This window comes from Montipora capricornis, chromosome 9, assembly GCF_036669925.1.
Source record: "Montipora capricornis isolate CH-2021 chromosome 9, ASM3666992v2, whole genome shotgun sequence".
In the NCBI taxonomy this organism is placed as follows: domain Eukaryota; kingdom Metazoa; phylum Cnidaria; class Anthozoa; order Scleractinia; family Acroporidae; genus Montipora; species Montipora capricornis.
The window spans coordinates 33,650,767-33,671,389 of record NC_090891.1 but is presented as its reverse complement, the minus strand read 5'-3'; the positions used below and the strand labels follow the sequence as shown (position 1 = coordinate 33,671,389).

Genomic DNA, 20,623 nt, shown 5'->3' with positions numbered 1-20,623 from the left:
TTTGGGTCATAAGATCAGCAATGGCAGAGCAATGGCTGTTACTCGTCAGCGCTCGTCAGCTCTCGTCAAAACGTCGACAGTGCCTGAGGAGCTTAAGCCGACTCAGGAATTCTCGGCTGGACGTGTCCTGACGGTGAAGATATCCATCAACAAAGGCTAAAAACATAACACAAAAGGTGTTTCGTATTCAGAAAAGTGTTAAAGCATTCAGGATCGATCAGATTGTACTGTGAACTTACGTTAAGCAGAAAAAAGTAGTTATTTTTTTATTGAATGACCATGTTTAGGGGCGAGATGAATTTTGTGGGGAACACAAATCTATTTCAGTTCGTTTGCGCGCATCGACAGTGGCGGTTAGTGCTGGGACACGGAACCATTTTTCGTTCTATAGGATTTATGGATTAACTCTCACACCCGGGGAAAAATGGTACAGGTCGCCGTCGTCTCTCCCCGAACAGCACTACTTCAACGCTCCTCGCCGCTGGTGAGCGAGAAGACCTCTGGTATCCGGGGTAAAATGTTAGCCAATTTGTCGAAGGAAAGTTTTTTCAACTCTTTCGAAGAGATATTTGTCGCCTTCAAGTCGGTTATTTTTTCGCGGGAAAATGGTGATCACGTTCCGAAATTCGGCGGGTCTAATCTGCAGATCGCAGATCGCAGGTCACAGGTTGCAGTCATTGTTTCACCCGCGTACAGAAAGTAACCTAAACATTCTTAAAAGCTAACCTTAGCCCTAAAAACCTTTGTTTAGGCCTAATTAGGCCTAAGGTTAGCTTTTAAGAATGTTTAGGATACTTTCTGTATTGGTGAAACAATGACCTGCAACCTGTGACCTGCGACCTGCGACCTGCGACCTGCGACCAGCAGATTAGACACGCCGTCCGAAATTCTGGTAAAAAAACGTGGACGAAGCTTACGGAATAACTTTGGTTGGCCTCTGTGGGGGGATTAATTGAGCAGTCGTCTTCTGAATGTCATGGATTTCTGTATTCAGATGTTTTAAAACGAGTTATGGAGGCAGTAAACAACGTTGACGTCGGGGAATTCGGTGCTGGAAGCCTTCCCCGTATACAGGCTCACGCTCAAACGTTGAGGTAAAATAATTGCTGTTAGGTTCAATTTCATGATATCAGGATATCATGATAGCAGGAAATTGATAAGTCTGTGATTAATATTGGATGTGCCTCCCTGTGACATGCTGGGAAATCAATTAGCCCGGAAAGAAATTTTACACAGCTACAACTGGGCATTCTAAATTTCCTAGTTCCTCAGTTATCGAGTTCCATAAGTATAAAACTTAAAAATGGTTTGCTTTAAAATCAGAAAAGAACCAATTCACCGTTGCTGTTGAGAAAAGTGTATGTCAGGCAAAACAAGTTGCATCTCGGTAGCCTGAAAGTTAACTGACAAATGATAATTTGCCTGACTGTGTGTAAATTAACAAATATACCAATACATCACTAAATGCCTAAAAACTCAGCGAATTAACTCTTTTCTTCACAAATTTCCAACACAACAGTATGAGAACATTCTAACACAAAATCTGTAGCATGGGTTTAAAAAGAAATCATAACTCAAAAAAATCATCACGTCATAAGGCCCTCGTTTGATACACTTTTCAAAATATCAGCTTCTTTTTTTGTCCAAATAGAAATTCCATGCTACAGTTTACGAAAAATGATGCGGCGGTTCCCATCCGGTGAAAAAACCGCCGCTTACTTTCGTTTCCTGAGAGCTTTTTTTCACTGAAATTCACGGCTGAGGACTCGGACTAGATGCGCATGCGCCTTGTAATTAAAGTGACGTCAGGTTTCCAATGAAAAAGTTACTTCAAAGAACCATCCAAGCAACCTTTTTGTAGGGCTCTTGACTAAAAAGCTTCCTTAGCATCCATTCCCTTTTTGTAGTTAAAAACTATCCGGAGAAAGTAGATCTTAGTAAGTACTCTTGGTATCCAAAAAGAAAATTGGGGATAACCATGCATTTTTGAGAGATAATTGAGTTTCAAATTGAGAAAGAACGCCGTACATTGCTTTGTATTTTAAAGCTTTTTACAAATATTATTCATCAATTATCTTTGAAAAATGCGTGGTTACCCCCAATTTTTTTTTTGGAAATCAATAAAACTTGGTAAGATCTACATTTCCTGCATAATCATAAACCGGGGCAAAAATACCTTTGTAACTTATTGTCTCTCCCCGGGTCGCCTTGATAACCGCCTATTTGTATTGCTAACACTGACCCAAGCCATTCTGTACGGAAGCGTGCCGTTACGCCTTCAATCCGAAGAAACTAAATATGAAGCTAAAAAATATCCCGTCTGATATCACATGCATATTGTCACATTACAGTGTAGCCATTTTTAGTGTTACCATTTTTAAAGGACTATGAACTTTTAGGGGATGTGCTCTTCACAGAATTTTCCGAGCGTGCAATCATCCATTGAATTTGATCGCATTTGTGACATTCATGAACCGTGACAATGTCTGTTTTCTTTTCGTTATCAATCTGACATACTCGTGGAAGATCTGTTTGGAATTTTCTACCTCTTTCTTCTCAGGCCTAAATTTCTGAGACAAATTAAGTACTGCAAGGGTTAGGAAATAGACCGATCACGTGTGCAACCAATTAACTTAGGTACTCTTCTTAGTAATAATAAAGGTCAAAATTTCGCATGTAGAGACCAGTTGGCGGTAATTGGTCGTAATTTTCCTTTCACTGATATTAATTTTTTCTTGCCAAACTGCTGAAACAATCTCACCATCGATGACGTATTACCTACGTCTATTTCCGTCCACACCCATCACTTCCCGTTGAGATATTTCACTGTCGGAACTTATCTTACCTATTTGTCCTATCTTACCAGATGAGTGGTCTTGCGGTTCGCGGGATCTCGTTTATCGATCGGTGCGCTTCGCTAAGAAAACACAGTGGATCTTAAAACAAGAGTCCTACAGTTTGGATAGCAGTTAGGACGTCAAATGTACAGACTAGAAATTATATTTAACGGAATTTGCTGAACAAAGCTGCAATTATTTGATGGATCTTTTTTGGATGCACGTTTCCTTAGTCGTCGTTGGCGTCGTTGTCCCTTCCTTTTCGTCAGGTGAGCGTGTTCCTGTGTATTGTATAGAGATTCGTTTCATGGCATGCATCAGCTCCCAAGCAAAAGTTTGAATTCAAAATAAAATTTGGCATTCAACTGGTGACGTTAGTTGCACATTTCTGTGCTATTTACGTTTTTGGAAAAATAAAGAGCTATTGTATTATTCATGGCAGGTCATTTGAACCATAGTAAAATTATTAGTAGTTCATAACAGCTTTGTGCTGCCTTATTATCGTTACTGATTTTTTTGTGGCTTATACTTAGCCCTTATTTTTGTAATCTTTCATCGTTTTATCTCTGCATTAACAGTTTGGCCACAAACTTTGGCTAGAGTGAGACTGGAATGACAGGGCTGCGGGCAAGTCGTTTGGGAAACTGTAAAAAGTTTTAATTTCATTACGAGTGCATTATATTCATAATGTTCAACAAGAAGTCATTTTTCTAACAGCTGTCTCCATCTCACGTCAAATTAAATCGTCACATTTCACCGGTTCTACTTCGTTGCAGTTGTTAGCCTTGACACATATACAAGAAGTATTGACATGATCAAAATTTGAGAACAAAATTGAACTTCAGCGGCGGTTTGGGGGATGTGGAAAATGCATCAGTGGGTTAAATTGTACAAGCCAGAAATGAATTTATTGTTTTAAGGCTTAACTCTAGGCTGATGTAAGTTACAAATACAAGTTTTCGATTTAATGGAATCTAAATATTGTAGGAGTCTCTAACACAACAAAATACTCCACTTATCTTTGTAGAAGGTGCTTTACATTACCAATTAGCATATGAAAGTAGAAGCAGCTGTCTGCAGTCATATTACACCCATTGTAAGTTAGCTCAAGCAACGAGTGTCGATTAACGAAATTCTTTAAAATCAAGATCAGAGCTGTATTACCGAGCTCCTTGTAAATGCTAAGAAATAAACAACGACTTCCGGTTAATGAGGGAACTCTTAGTAATTGATTTTAATAATCTAGCTACTTGCTCTACATTGGAAAGGGAAAGATGAGAAATGTCAAATAATGCAAAGAATCAAAGTTCGTTTTGCATAATTTGGCACTGTTCCTTCAATCAGGACAAAGGCTAATCGTTTTGTTTTCCTTCAGATGAAAACAAGATTAAACTATACACTCACGTCCACCTATCCGTTATCTTCTATAACTAATTATTCAAGGACTTCTTGTCTCCCATTTCTAAAAAAATTACGAATTTTATCTTGCCATCCTTCATGCAGTTTGGTCACAAATGAGTTAGAGTGTACATATGTTCTTGTCATGGACAAAAAAGGCCAATTTAAGTGCGTACAAAAATGAAGGGGCTACTTTTTCCTTCAATCAATTAATTTGATGTCTACTTTTCATCCCTTTAAAAAAAGTAAACACAAGTTAATAATCTAAATAACATATGCCATCTCTTTTAATTTGCATCAGAATATGTCAATATGTTTTTTTGCAAAAAATTAATTACTAACTCTAAAAAAATTATGATTTCGAAAATGTTAGTCCTTTTTGTAAATTAGTTGTTAATTTCCACAGATAAATTATGTGAGTCAAATTGTTTTCATCACTTGACTGAATTTGGCAAAATATAGTTGAGGTATAACTAAACTTTTTCATTTATCTCATAAGTAAAATATGCCATTTATTAAAATGCTAGTCTTGTTATCTATATTTCGTTTTTGCCTTTACTCAACAACAACTTTCAGCTTGATGGCTTAACATGCTGTCTTCACTGAATTTAGAACAAGTGGGACTCTGAGCGTTAACTTATTGGAATTAAACGATTTTATTTTACTTGGACCAAATCTTTTTTGTGCCATTAATACAGATGGACTTTTCTTGAGATAGGTAAAAGGTGGGTTTTTAAAGTAAATATTTGCAAAAAAAATTTATTAAAGATGACGTCTCTTTAAGCCCATTGGTTCAAAGTGACATTTGCCACTTATGTCTTTCAATGTTAAGATTTATGTGCACATTGTTCCTTGTGCTCTTACATGTATATATTGTAGTCACATTTTATCTTAAGTTAGGTGTAGTTTTTTTTTCAAACACTGTGTGCTTGCAAAGAAAATTTAATACTGGGATGTGCTTCAATCTTCCTTGACCCAAACACAACTTATTTTGGAAATAAAATAATGACCTCTTATACTAACCAAACTTTGGGGGCTGTACTGGGGAAAATTGGCCCGAGGTTGTGCAGTACGAAGCAAGTGCAGTGTGGTCCATAAAAGAATTAAATTCCCCTTTTTCCTTCCGAACTTTCTCGGGAGAGAGAAAATATGGAAATGAACCGTTGCCATGGTAATTGACTGCACTGTAAAATCCTGACTAAAAGCCAGCCAATCAGAATGCTGTATTAAGCCCGAGAATTGCTTGCAATATGATAAAATTAAATATTTTGCTATGTCTATTTCTGGCCTTTCAGGGTCCCTGAAATAAACATTTAAACCTTTTAAGGCCCAAGGGGCCCCTCATAGACCCTTTGCATAAATGGCACCCAAATTTGAATAACAATACTTGATACATCCTTAGCCTTGTGTTTATGTTTCAAGACAAAGGATTTTTCTCATGAATGTGAGGCTAAGGATGTATCAAGTATTGTTATTCAAATTTGGGCGCCATTTATGCAAAGGGTCTATATTGACAACTAAAATCGGCTGGCGTTAGACAGAGTCTATAAGTGGCCACTGGGGCTTAAAGGGTTAATGTTTTTTCAAAGGCAAGAAAATGAGCTATTGACTCTAGCTTTTTTCCTTCCTGAATTAATTACAACCCCAACCCCAACCAAAAAAATTGAGATGGTTAATGCTGAACTTGCTCTTGAATTGAAGCAATTCACAGGACTCAATCAAGGAAAATTTTTTCTGTTACCCTTTCATCCCCTAAGGGGGTTCACCACTGAGAGTAAAATCATCCATCATTAGACTTATTGAAATCTCTAAGTTGCCGTAATTTTTAGGAGGGGTAGGATTTAAGTGGGTGTTTTGTCATTGTGCATCTTAAGGTTACTGACAAGCTTCAGGGGTGCCTTTCGGAAAGTCGCTTTTGTTCATGTTGTTTTTAAATCCATTGACTCCCAGGGGTTCCCCATTGACGAGTAAAATCGTCTGGCATTAGACAGAGTAAAATACTGAGTCTGGCCAGTTTAGGCTGGTTTGGGTGTCAAAGGGTTAACTTAAAGAAACCCAAGGAAACTATATACATGTAAGGAAAGGAAGGAAAGGAAAGGAACTTTATTTACTGGTAAGTGTTTAATCTTCTAGCGCTGTAGAGCACTAATCAGGGACGCTGTAAATTGAAAATAACAAGTTAGAGCAAATCAAATCAAATTTTGGTTTGTGAGGAGAGGGGAAAACCGGAGTACCCAGAGAAAAACCTCTCTGTGCAGAGAAGAGAACCAACAAACTCAACCCACATATGACGCCGAGTCTGGGAAGCGAACCCGGGCCACATTGGTGGGAGGCGATTGCTCTCACCACCGCAGCATCCCTGCACCCTGGAAACCACTGGAAAGCTAATAAAAATAGTATTTGAAAATTCCTTCAACTCTCACGTTTTTTTTTTTCAGAAAGCAAGAGCACGAAAATGACTTTGTCTGCTCCACTGAATTAATAGCCCTTGCATTAAAACGGACATCCAAACAAACTGCACTATATCACTTCGGACATACACTGTATTAAGCTAACAAGTGTGATGCTTAAATTTCCTTATTCTAATTGGTTCTTGAGAAAATTCTTTGTTGAGTTTTGCCAATGGATTTTTTTTGTGTGCATGCCATGCACTTGGGTGCCAAGGGAAAACTACTTTATTGGGGTTATTTTTTGGTATACACTGGCTCTTGACCTCAATAATAATATTGCTCAGTTCATTGCATTGTGCAGTTGATCTAAAAAAATGGGGAATATATTATGGAAGGCCATTGTTACAGTATCTTTGAGTACTAATTACAGGGAAAAGACCTTTTTTGCTGTGAGCTCTTTTATCGTTTCTTGATTCTAAGCATATTTCTCGCTTAACTTATTGCAGGTGAATGTCAGCCTACCCTTGTTCATAAGAAAAGAGGAACTATTGTTGTGATAAAAGGCTTTTCTGTGGATATCAACTGCCAACTGAATGATATTCAGGCTGATGTGTCTCTACTTCAAGGTGATGACCCTAAAATGCAAGTCACTAGAAATCCTGATGGAGTTAAAGTTACTCAGAGTGGACAGATTTTTACCATAAACAATGTACAGACCTCTGATAAAGGCGTATACTTTTGTAAAGTTGAACCATGTAGATGGTTTTTTAGGGTAGACAACCTTCATCCGTATGGTGGACCAATGCAAGGTATGTATACACTTAATTTAAAGTGCATTTACATGTATAGTCTCCATGTTTAGAGCAAATGTTAGTTTGCCTTTTTTTACTTAAAAGTTTGATTCAAATGCTATAAAAATAAACAAAATGCACAGTCATCAAACCAAAGAGCTAGGGCTTTGCAAGGGAGGAATTCCATGAAAACAATAAATGCAAGTCAAATTGCACAGAACCATTCCTCTCACAGTGTGGTTGTGGGACAAACAACTTACTGTAAGTTACAATCTTCGTAAAAAAAATTTTTAACCTGGCAATCAAAGGGTCGTTGCTTTGAATTCCAAAGGAGAAAGCAGGGAGTTAATTAAACTCTTGCATTGGATATAACCTCTGCATGACTTTGGCAGCTGGTCCCTTTTCAACTGTTCATGCAGGTTAACTCGTCATAAAGAGCTTAGCTCCACAATCCTGCTAACATAACTCAAAAGGTAGAGGACTCAAACTTATTATCAGAAGAACGTTGTTTCAGCATCAGATATCTACGTAGTTGTTCTCTGGTTCTTTGCTGGGCATTCCTAATCCATCATCTTATTGGGAAAAAGATAAAACGGCTTAAAGAAAATGCCTTTTGTTTATATTTTCAGGAAAAAACATCTTGACACATGATGTCATTCCACAAAGCATGACCGTCATGGAAGGAGAGACTGCAACATTTGAGTGCAAAGTCAGTGGTAATGGCATTGGAAGTGTGGAATGGTACAAGAATAAGTTAAAATACAGCAGCAGACACATAGTCTATAACAACACCCGAGACTATCACTCTAGTACTATTCAACTGCCAGCAATTACTTTGAAGCAACAGGGTGTGTATGAGTGCCGAACAAGTCTTCAATATGATTCAAATATTGTGAAGGGCTATAAAGCTCAGTCAGCAACACTCTTTGTTACAGGTAGGAATTACAAGCATGAACTTTAAGTTTTCAAAAATGTACTGGAAGTAGTTTGAAGTTTCATGTTAAATGGACTTGTTAGCCTTGATCCAAATGCAGATAATTTTGTTTTCGGTTATTGGAAAAAGTGTAGGTACACTGTAGGATTCCTGATAATTTTGAAAAAGGAATGCACTTTATTGAATATCCAGTTACAATAATTTTGAAGGAATTGTCTCACCCTCCTAGCACAGCCTTTCTTTGCTTGCTCGATTTTGGCATTCTCGAGAAAGGCTCTGCATGAATCGAGTAAGATCTTTATTGAATATGCGCTGCATGTTGCCAGGATACAGTCTCGAACCCAAGCCTAATATGCCAGATCTCGCTGCCATCTTGGTTTTTCATGGTACAGTGGGCTCAATTATAACCATCGGTTTTGTCACTAAACGGACGCTCGCACTGGAAAAACCGGTTTGACGAGAGAAAACAAGATTGACTAGTCCAGAAGTTCAGGCTGCGGCGGCTTCAAACAGGCCTTCTGATATTACGTGATGGTGCGATTTCGCACAATCGACCTCAAATCGCATCCGATCGCACAATTCACGAAAAATCGCATAATTCACAAAAGGACGCACAAAATTCATAAAATGATACATAAATCAACACGTTTCTTAGAAATTCCTGCATAAATACGCCATTTTTAAGATGATTTATCTTGGAAAAAGGCTATAAAACCTTGTCACCTTCGATTTCGTAAACATTCGAAGTTCAAGGCTTTATTTTTCATGTCGGGGACCTGGTACGAGTCTCCTTCTATTGGTGCAACACAGACACGCCCTTATATACACACCACTGAAATGACACAGTTGCCTTCTCTTAGAGAAGAGATTTGTGAAAAATAAGCGAAGTTGTAAGTTTTTCGGCAAAATGTAGTTTCTTTCGTTGAAAACTGATAAAAACTTACTAATGAATAAGTTTGTTGTGAAAACGCTCGCTTTTTCTTCGACGAAGAAGGAAGTTCCCACCTTCCGTCCAATCTGACAGCTCACGATCGAGCAAGAAAGTACCTCACAGGTACGCTTCACCTGGACCGATGTTTTTCTGATCGTGCAATATTAGGGCCTTTTATACGAGAGAAAATAAGCCGCGGCTTACTCTGGGCACGGTGTACAAAATACGCAAAAGGAACTATTTATACGAATATATATTCCCAGGTCAATGTAAGCCGCGGCTTGGAAAAGACGTGAACGTAGATTTTGTACCATTTATACGGGGTGAACATTCGAGTCTTGTGTAAGCCGCGGCCAGAGAAAGCCGCGGCTTATTTTCTCTCGTATAAATGGGGGTATGGCCCTATTGTGATTGACCATCTTCGGAAGTTCGTGGTTGACAAGCACCTTGATCATTCATTTGGCATGTTAGCTGTGTCGTTTCAACTTTTAACGTGGTGCACCGGTAGTGCAGAAGACCTCATTTTTTTTTATTTATCCCAACTAATGTCGATCGAGATACGTAATTACTGTTCCTTTGCGTTCAAAATGTCTTTAGGGCAGCAAAAAAGTGTTTTTCTTAACCTGAAACCTTATAAAACAAGCTTAAAATTGCTGACAAAAAAAATCGCATAATTTACATTATTTATCGCATAATTGGCCTTTCTAATCGCACAATCTGCCCTGAAAAAATCGCATAATTTGCATTTTTTAATCGCACCCTATCAGAAGGCCTGTTCAAAGAGTTGACGCGATTCGGGCAGAGCCTCCTTTTCTCCTCCTCAGTAAAGAAAAAGACAAAAGGAGGCTCTGCTCGCAGGGTGGAATTGTCTGTACATTACGGTATTTTGGAATTCATATTTTCAATGTAATATGTGTCCTTGCAATTCAGAGTTTCCTTTTCATTGTAATTATGATAATCCTACCTTACTTTATTTTAAAAGTAAAATTCCAAAAAGTCTCCTTTTTCCTGGATGGTTATTCTTAAAATTATGAACATCCTTGTATTTCATGTCAGTTAATAATATGGTGAGACAGTATGATACTACCCTGGGTGCTGCAGGAATTTATTTTCAAAGGTCTGAGAGAGTGCTATGCAAGTTGGAGGCAATGACCGAGGACTGAAAAAAAATACCCCTGGTGGCACAAGCCCGGAGCTTCAGTTCCATGTGGAAAGTCAGTTCGGATTTCTTGTGAAAGCAGTTTTGGCCTGCCAAGCTGAATTTCTCACACGACATACATCACCGAACATTCCTGGAACTTGACTGTGATTAAAGTACATTGCATGAATGCCCTTTTCATGAGTTTGATTAATTTGAGGAAAATGTGTTTTCTGAAGAGCAAACATGTTTTAAAACAGTATTTCAAAAAGAAAGAGGTCATTGCATAAAGTGCAGTATGGACCACTTCGAAATGCAAGAATTTCTCATCATGTTTGTCAACAAGTCCTCCGTTCCCATTGGCATGCTTGACTTTTTCTCCCAAATTTCAAACCAGGTACTTTCCTTGATTGCTGTCAAACGAGCTTGAGAGCTCTCTTTCATAGGAAAATCGATAAGCAAATTTAACTGAAATTAGGTCTTTTTGTGTTGTCAAAGTCATTATTTTGTGTGTGGAGGCATCGAAGAAACACATGGACCATAGCTTAAGCTTCCTAGACCAGTTGAAAAGCTCATTTTCCCTTGAAATGGCTTTGTTTTCCAGCTATTGTCCCTCTCAGGCCGAAATCATGCAATGCTGTTTGTCACATCATTTGTTGAAAACAAGTTTTTCGAATTTATCCAGTCAGGAACTCTCTCAAGTGTAATGTCCAGTCAGCAAACAAGTTCAATTTTTTGTTCCACTTGGAACTGAGCCTCCAGGCTCATGCCACCAGAGGTATGTTTTTTCAGTCCTTCATCTTTGCCTTTGACACACAGACCTTAGGAAACAAATTCCTGTGGCACCTGGGGTGATATGACACCAGCAGATTTCAGATTTCACAGTGATTTTTATGGCAACTCTACATGATCTGCCTCATTGTTTTTCAGCCTTCCAATTTCTTGCCAGACGCCAAAAAATTCAGAGGCTTTTTGTGGGAAACAATGCCACAATAAATTGCAAAACCAATGAAGAGAAAGTTTCCTTAAGCCTTTGGGTCAGGAAAGGCACAAATCCACCCCAAAAGGTGATTCCTAATGGGAAAACTATTGTGCGGAGAGGAAACAGATTCTATTTTACCCGCATAACCCATGACAATGCAGGTCTCTACACATGCAAGGCTACATCTTCACGCATTCAGAAGACAATCCAAGAAGAAATAACAAGTTTCTTGGTCTTTGCAGGTACATGTAAATTATAGGGTACGTAAGAAACTCGTTACAGTCACAGTTAAGTAATGTGTGTGACTATAAGATTGCAACAAAAGCCATAGCAAACAAAATAAACATTTTTCTTCCAAAAGTTATCTCTGATTATCAGACAGGTTTTATTAAGAATAGATTTATTGGCGAAAATATCCTTTTAATTATTGATAGTGTTATTAGATACACGGCAGCAAGGAATATTCCAGGACTTCTTCTTTTCCTTGATTTTGAGAAAGCATTAATTTTGATATGTTAGAGTGGACTTTCATTCAAAAGACTTTAAAGTATTTTGGCTATGGCCCACAACTTCTAAAATGGATTAACATATTTTACTGTAACACTGAAAACTGTATTTTGAACAATGGTTGGGTGAGCAATTTCTTTAAACCAACTAGAGGAGTTAGGCAGGGCTACCCTTTGTCGCCATACTTATTTGTTCTATCAGTAGAAGTAATGGCCGAAGCCTTTCGAAGAAATGAAAAAATTAGAGGAATAACTGTGAAGGCAAAAAATATTAAGTTGAGCCAATATGCAGATGACACCACGCTAATCTTGGACGGTTCTATAGAATCCTTTGAAGAATCTTTAAGACTATTAGATCTTTTTGGAGAGGTATCTGGTCTTCGACTCAACTGTGGTAAAACAGAAGCTCTACATGTATGTCTATGGATCGGCGTGAAGGTAAACAGTGATCTTAAACTCTGTCCTGAAAATAATTTTAAATGGCCTAAAGGAAAAGTTAAAGCTCTTGGTTTCTCATAATTACATAGATAAAGTGGAAAAAGTGAAAGCGATGTTAAGTTGTTGGAAATTTCGTAGACTTAGTCTGCTTGGGAAAATTACAGTCATTAAAAGTCTTGCGGTATCTCAATAATTGGTGTATATACTTGCGCCACTTCAAACAGACCATAAAGCAATTAAAGAGATAAACGTGCTCTTGTATAAATTTTTATGGGACGGAAAAGGGGATACAAGGCTGCTGCCTAAGAAAATTTTAAAGGGGCCCTCAGAGCTAAACGCTTAGAACTTAGGAGCCCAACATACAGTACATGTATGAAGTGAAAGGTGTTGCTGTGAAAAATTAAGGCGCCCAGAGCTATTCTTTGGGAGCCCCAGGCTACGGGGCTCCTGTTAGGCAACAGCCTTGGGATAAAATAAAAAGAAATGTTATGATAAACGATTTTTCTGAAGGAGGACTTAAAATGATTGATATAGAGTCTTTTAATAAATCTCTTACCGGTAAATCATCTTGCATTAAAAAATATCTTGATCCTGAAATAGCTGGAAGTCTTTTTTTGATTTAGAACTTCAGTCACATGGAGGAAAGACGATATTTTTAGGAAACCTTACTAGGAAGGACGCATGATGTTTCATTGAGGTCTCAGACCCTTTCATCAAAGAAATTCTTGAAATTTGGTTTGAAGCCTCCTTCACCGAAAACTTGACATCCGAAGCACAGTTTTTATCTTCACCTCTATGGTATAACTCACACATAAAAATTGGAAATAGACCAGTTTTTTTCAAAGACTGGTCCCCTAAAGGTATAACCGAAGTTAAGCATATCCTAAATGATTCCTTTGAGTTTTTATCTTTTGACTGCTTTTCAAGACAAATATAACCTTTAAGTTCCTCCCTTAAGTTATTACGGAATAATTTCGGCAACTAATTCTCTCCGAAGGCAAAGTGAAAGGACTAATGCTAGTTACGAGAGCTTCCTTTCAAAATTTCTAAGAAACTCAAAACCCTCTAGATTGATTTACAAGAAGTTAGTATCAATAAAAAGTGAGCTACTAACTCTAAGTCAAGAAAAATGGCACAAAGAAATTAATCTGGAACCCGGTCACAAAGTCAACTGTAAAGCAGCCTATGTCTTGGCCTTTACATGTACCAAGAATTCAAAACTCATAGTTTTTAATTTTAAATTCCTACATCGACGACTTTCAACTAATAGTTTTCATAAGAAAATAGGATGTTTAGATAACGAGAAATGCACCTTCTGTCAATATGGTAAAGAAAGCCTCTTTCATTTATTTTGGGAATGGGTTATTCGAGAAAAAATCCACACCCCCCCGACGGATGGGGTCGTTTTTTAACCCCCCCTCTCACCTGGATTTCCTTAAGCCCAAGACCCCCCCTCCTGTCTGGATTTCCAAGACAAAAGACCCCCCCTCCTGCCTGGATTTCCGGGAAAAAATATTAGGCTTAAATTTAATTTATTTTTAATAGAAAATACGCACAATCACGTATAGAAGATGTTCTTTTTCAATTCCTAAAGCTTTGGCTAAATTATATAAAAACTGTGTTGTGTGGAACTAAGAAAAGAAAGGAGCAAAAGGCCTTGCACACGGTATTGGTGGTCAAGGCCGTTCAAAATACGTAACGCTAAATAAAGCGCTGGATTTTAAGATTACAACGTTACTGTAAAAATCTAAAAACAGAAATGGAAAGTAAATTTCATGTGCATTTAGCTGGTAAAAAGAAAGCTTCAAAATATCTTTCTGTTTTCAATTAACAACAAAATAAAAAACCCGCACTTGAAATCAGCGAGGAAAACAGCAGTGAACGCGATTGAGATGTTTGCGTAAATATTTTCTTTCTCTCAAGAAATTGCCCAAGAACATTAAAAATTTAGGTGCACATTAGTTGGACAATACCCTGGGAAACATTCATCCACAGACAGTAAGTACTTTTAGAGTAATAGTGGTAGAACTAGCGTTACGCTACTAGTTTTTGCACTAAATTTTTAACCATCACGCCAAAATTGAAATTTGATGTATGGTTTGCTTCGTATCGTTTGAATCGTTTCGATGGTTTGTAAAACACTTGGTTTCCTTCGTTTTAATCGTTCCTCTCAAATATTTCTTTCGTACATAACCCAAAATACACGCTAAAATTCCAGTTTTGAAAATTGCAAAGCCGTGAAAAGCGCCAAAACAAAACAATTACCTCGTTCTGCTTCACTGAACAAAGTTTGGTTGCCTAGCACGTGACAATTTTTACTCAGTACGTGACTAATTCTCTCACGCAAAGTACAAACTTTGAAAAGCTCGAAACCTTTGAAACCTTCGAAACGCTTTAAACCTTTTCTTTCCATCCTTTGAAACGATAGATGCCGCGAACCAAACGAACAATAGAAAGTTTGAAACGATACAAACGATAGAAACGATGTTAAAAGTGCGATGTTTCGGATAAAAATGTAACGCGCCGGACGAAAAATTTTCCGATTCCACCAACTTTGTCTTGGTGCTGTGTGCTAACAAAGCAAAATAAACGCAAGGCAAGTATCAAAATAAACAGCAGACATAATAGACAAGCGTTTGTTTTCCGTATTATTCCAGATAAATACTTTGTAGCAAAGAAATAACAGCTAAAAGTCGGGTATTGTCGATAACGAGCGTTTGACAGCCAATACCGTGCGCAAGGCCAAAAATGCTAAAACGCGAACGAGTGTTTATACACTCTTAGCTCATAACAATCAATTGCCCTTGTTCTTTCTTTGCTCTTTGCGCTTTCTTTGTTCCTTCTTTGTATCATTACATGAAACAACGGTGGCACGCTGGGTCTGGGTACGAGTAAAAATGTGTCGGGCGTTTCAAATATTGTTGCGACGGCTCTTTCTTTAGTATCTTGTTCGCGTTTTCTGCTATAAAAGGGCCTGCGAAGGAACTTAGATTATCATTTATGTCAGGTGAGAAATATGTGAACAAAATATTTCTACTATTTTCAGGGTCTGAGAGCGCTAAACTGTCACCGAACTAAACGTTCGAATCGCGTGAACTATCGGTTCAGATGACCCCTGCAGAAGACTTTTTCGAGTTCAATCCCCCCTCCCGCCTGGATTTCCAGGGTCCTTGACCCCCCCTCCCGTGAGAATTTCCAGAATCCCATCCGTCGGGGGGGTGTGGATTTTTTCTGGAACAACCCAATGTAGCAAAAGCCGTTGTTTTTGGAATCATGTTTTTTCATGGATGCAGGCCTGTAAAATTGTTAGTAAAGAATATGCTTTTCAGGTAGATACCTACTTGCTTGGGACTGAGGCCAGATACCTCTAAATACAATTTGCAAATTAATTTTTGTTTTTTGACAAGCAAACATTTCATCTGGCTGTGTAAATTTAAAGAACGAAAGCCAATTTTCGAAGAATACTTACGGCATCTACAATATATTCATAAAATAGAGACGGAAGATACAACAACGCGAAAGAAATGGAAACCGCTATTGCTTTAAGAATAAATAAATACAGAATCTAGCACCTTGTTCTCCAACTGTACAGGTAATTCCGATCTTGTAGAGTAGAATTGGTCGCTCCTCTCAAAACAAGAGCTCCTTCTCCTTTTTTTATTTGTTTTATTTTAATTTATTTTATTTTTATATTTTTATAATATTCTGTGTTTGTGGGTGTGTGTGTGGGTGTGGGTGTGGGTGTGAATTTCACATTACTTTACGAAGTAGCCAATTACATGGTGAATGAGACAAACAAATTGCGAACTTTGAAATGAACTTGCTTCTACCAGATCGAAGTTCGCAACTTCACCGAATGAGCCCTTTACCTTCCAAGGTTCGTGACATCATGAGCAAGTGGTTTGAGGATTCAACACCATTCAAAATAGCGCTGTAACTAAAATTTACTGAGAAAGACAAATGTAAATATTGTTGATCGGTTTTTATGTACAGGCAGTTGGCGAGAACGTTGGAAAACAGTTAGTTGGTTTGCGGTTTATTATTTTTTACATGGGATTTTGTGTGGGCCCATTTCCATCAGTAGGGCTAACGCTCACATGGTTCATATGGTTACATACTTAGCACTTCACATTACACTCTAATCAGTTAAGTCTGTTCAATTATAAGTGCTACACGTGTAATCCTTCCTTGTACTTGTACATGTTCATTGCCGTGACTTTAACATCGTCAGTTCCCACGGCCTGCTCCCGTCTGACCTTGTAGCTCAGTCGGTAGAGCAGTGGTGATCTAACCCGAAGGTCGTGGCTTCATTTCCCACCCTGGTCAGAGTTTTTCTCTGTCCTTGTGTGGGCCCATTTCCATCATTAGGGCTAATGCTCACATGGTTCATATGAGGTAGATACTTAGCACTTCACATTACACTCTAATCAGTTAAGTCTGTTCAGAAGAAAAGACAGGTGGAGATCTTTGCTTGAAAGTCACTGTGATGCCTCAGTGAAATTGATGTTATTTCTGTGGAGAACTGGATAGTGCTTCTGCTCACCTTATGAAACAAACATTACAAATGAAGGTACTCCAAGTCATCTGCAGATAAAATTGGATCAGAGGGTCAAAATTTGGAGTATTGTGGCCCAAATCCCTTGTCGGTACATGACTTATAGAAGCTTTGGATGGCATGATGGGGAGTAAACAACATTGTTTTCGATTTGCTTTAAGTTATTTTATTTCCTCTGCTTCATACTTGGTCTCTTGCGCTTACAAAACTTTGTGTAAAAAACAATTAACTGTAGTAATGTTCTTCAATGCTGTAGTCTGTTCTTGCCAACTGCCTGTACGTACTTATTTGGCTACAAGCCGAGCTCGGCTACAAGCCGAAACCCCAAACTTCTTACGCAAAAAATCAACTTGATTGACACGAATTGCAAATGCATAATACCCGGCCATAAGCCGAGACCCATTTTAGGTCTTGATGTGTATTATCGACTATGGAATTTTCATAATTTAAAATAAAAATTGACATTGACTGAAATATTATACTCAAAGCAATCAAATGAACACGAAAGATAAGAAACAAACAAGCGACATGATCGTGAGGTGACAAATATTATTAACCGATTACTGACCTCACCGGAAACGTGTCTTCGTACAAGCGAAGCGTTTTATAAAAAGTTATTCGTCTGGAAACCTTACAACCTTGCCTTTAAACTTAAAATAGTCGCCGAAGCAGAAGCTGTAGAAATAACTCCGAGATCGCCGGAGAATACGGCATCAGCGAGTCGATGGTTCCGTCGCTGGAGGAAAGATAAGGTAAATCTGTTCAACGGGGAGCTTATCTGGGAGCGTATCCCGAGCTCGATCAACGACCTTTGGCGTGGTTTTCAGAGCAAAGAATTCAAGGTAAGATTTTCCCTTTAATGCATACGGTTTTTTTGCTTGGAAAATGTCGCTACAAGAAGAAATCCACTTGCGTTTTTGTCTCAAGTTTGCTATGGTGTCATGTGACAAGCTTGTTTACACGATCTTCGGTGGTGCAATCTCGTTCCCAGGCTCCTCGTTCCTTTGATGGGTAAACCAGGCTTGGCGAGATATTCCCGAGATGGTGAGGCGGTCGTTTAACACTTGTGGCACCTCTATAACGCACTCAACGGCACAGAAGACGATGCAGTCTTTGACGAGAATATTCCAGAACAAAAAAAAAAGTGAAGACGAGGAAATGGACGACGAATTCGAGACAGACAGCGAGGAAGAAGACGAGCAATAAGATCGATCCCGATCACACAACAACACGAACGGCTCCTTTTAGCTTTACGAGCCACCAAGTAATAAAAGTCCATATTACACCAACAACATCGAAGCAACAACTTCTCTTCATTTTACAACTAATTTAGTTCGGCTTGTAAGTGAATACACGTTCATTTGTTACTGTTTTAATTTGCTGAGAAAATTCTTTTTATCAAAAATACTCGGCTATAAGCCGAGACCCCTTCTACGGCTTCAAATTTGCCCAAATTGAGTGAGGATTTGTGTAAAAATCGCTCGGCTTATAGCTGAATAAGTACGGTAAGTACAAACCGATCGAAAACATTTATATTTGTCTTTCTCGGGAAATTTTAATTACAGCGCTATTTTGAGTGGTGTTGAATCTTCAAACCCCTTGTTTATGATGTCACGACCTCGGACGGCAAATGGCTCATTTGGTGAAGTTGTGAAGTTCACTTCAACGTTTGCGATTTGTTTGTCTAATTCGCCATGTAATTGGCTACTTCGTAACCTCGTATCCAATTTCCCAACGAACATCGCCATGTGGCGTGTGGTAAAGTAATGTGAAAGTGATTGTAAGGACTCATAGGCCATTGGTCAATAATACATCATGTGCAGTGGCTTTGTGTCGGTAAAACCTCCTCGTTATTAGTATGTGGGACGTGTTTTGTCAGATGTAAAGTCACTGCATATGATGTAGCTTTTTTTCCTTGTATGCTTATGTTCTCCTTTCTCAATTTGAACCTTTGTTCAGAATCCAGAGGGACAGGCTTTGCTGGATGTTTTTGAAGCCATTCAAAAAACTCACAGCACATGTTTTATCAGGTTTTAAAACACTTAGCTATGCCTCGTGTTTTTAAACCTGATAAACTTCTGCTGCTCATTTCTCAAACATTACAAAAATTACAAAATAATATATAAAATTAACTTGATGAACAATAATTTACCTCACCAGGGCTTGACCTTAACTTTTTTTAACAGTAGGCTTATGGCTAGTGAAATGGTAATTATCACTAGGCAATGAGCTCCTTTTGTGCTTTCAAGTAATAAAATAACTCTACAATGTTCTTCAAACTGCACACACACACTTTTACTTACGTGTACATTAATATGCCACATTTGAGAACATTTTGTAATAAAATAGTCCATTAACCTTGGCCTTATTCTTCTCCAAGGAAACTCCTTTGTCCAACTTCACACCGCACTTTCCACTTCCACAATTTTCCTTTTTAAAAATTAATCATCACCTTTCCTTTTAAAACTGTTCTTTGAAGAAAAGAAACCTCTGATGTCCATTTGAAAAGTGAACACGTGTAACTAGAAGCAATATGGTGGACAGCTTCGTTTGCAATCGAACTGCGTGATGGGAGGATGTGGATCCAGTCTCTTTAGCCGAGTAAAGGCTTCAAAAATCAATGCGAACAAAGCTTTATTGATTCCCGTTTTTTACTGTTTTTTTGTCTTCTTTTTTTAACAATAATGCTCCATCAATTGTGAGTAGTGAAAATGTCACTAGATTTTGAAAGGGGAGATAATATTTGCCTTCAGCATTTCAGTAGTCAACATGGCTACTAAGTGAGGTAAGTCCACCAACCAAAACTGAAAATCTACTAGTATTTTTTTTTTAAAGACTTTACCTTATTACAACAGTGCATTACTCTGCTTAACTAACGCACACTCTACATACTATAAAATAATCTCTAACTTGTCCAGAGGTCAGGCTCACAAAAGGAGCACTAGTAAATATAATGGACTGGTTAACCCATTGACCCCTCAGGCATCCTAGGAAACCCTTAGTTGATGAATAAAATTGTCTGGCATTAGACAGAGTGAATTCTGTTAAGTCTCACTCCCAGGAGTCAATGGATAAATCCTATGTGATATATATTTATTTTATTTATTTATAAACTTCGCCAAAAACAAATTACTTGGCAGGAGAGATCTCACAAAACTAATGGATGGAGAGGATTAAATTAAATTATTTATTGATTAGGGGCACACTGCTTTGAAAGAGTAGGACAAGTAGTAAGATTTCCCAGTGTCTTGGTTTGATCTATGCGGCCCATTATTAAGCAGTCTCCACCATTAATAACACCTGGTAACAACTGGCAGTACATGTAGCTGTTGTTTTAACACTAGGCAGTTTTAACCGAGGACTATTTTTTTAACAGGTGATCAGAAGATGCCTCAGGCTCAAGTATATCCAGTTGTTAAAGAAGTCCTCCTTGGAGAGGACTTTAATTTTTCTTGCCATACTCCTGGTAGTGTCATTTCATTCCAGTGGCTGAAAAATGGACAACTCATCTCAAGCAGCCAAACTTTAAGCAAACCTGTCAAGACCATCAAAGGAGTTTCATTCAGTGAAAGCATCCTCATGATACGAAAGGCTTCAAGAGCACAAAGTGCAAATTACACTTGTGTTGTGAGAACTTCAGTTAGCCCAGGATACTCTGACAAAATAACTGCTTCTTTGCTTGTCAAAGGTAAGATTGGAGTTATCACTCAGACTAGTAGTAAT

General features: G+C 38.2%; 1 protein-coding gene across 2 annotated transcripts in view; it reads left to right on the top strand.

Moving 5' to 3' along the window:
* The first annotated feature begins 2,825 nt into the window (after window positions 1–2,825).
* Window positions 2,826–20,623, top strand: part of LOC138016926 (uncharacterized) — a 41,981-nt gene continuing 24,183 nt past the window's right edge. For both annotated transcript variants that reach the window (XM_068864101.1, XM_068864100.1), the window contains exons 1-5: window positions 2,826–3,106; window positions 7,132–7,434; window positions 8,046–8,351; window positions 11,350–11,643; window positions 20,277–20,588. In XM_068864101.1, coding sequence (XP_068720202.1) covers window positions 3,040–3,106; window positions 7,132–7,434; window positions 8,046–8,351; window positions 11,350–11,643; window positions 20,277–20,588 — 1,282 coding nt within the window. In that variant the 5' untranslated portion in view covers window positions 2,826–3,039. The remainder of the gene's footprint in view (window positions 3,107–7,131; window positions 7,435–8,045; window positions 8,352–11,349; window positions 11,644–20,276; window positions 20,589–20,623) is intronic.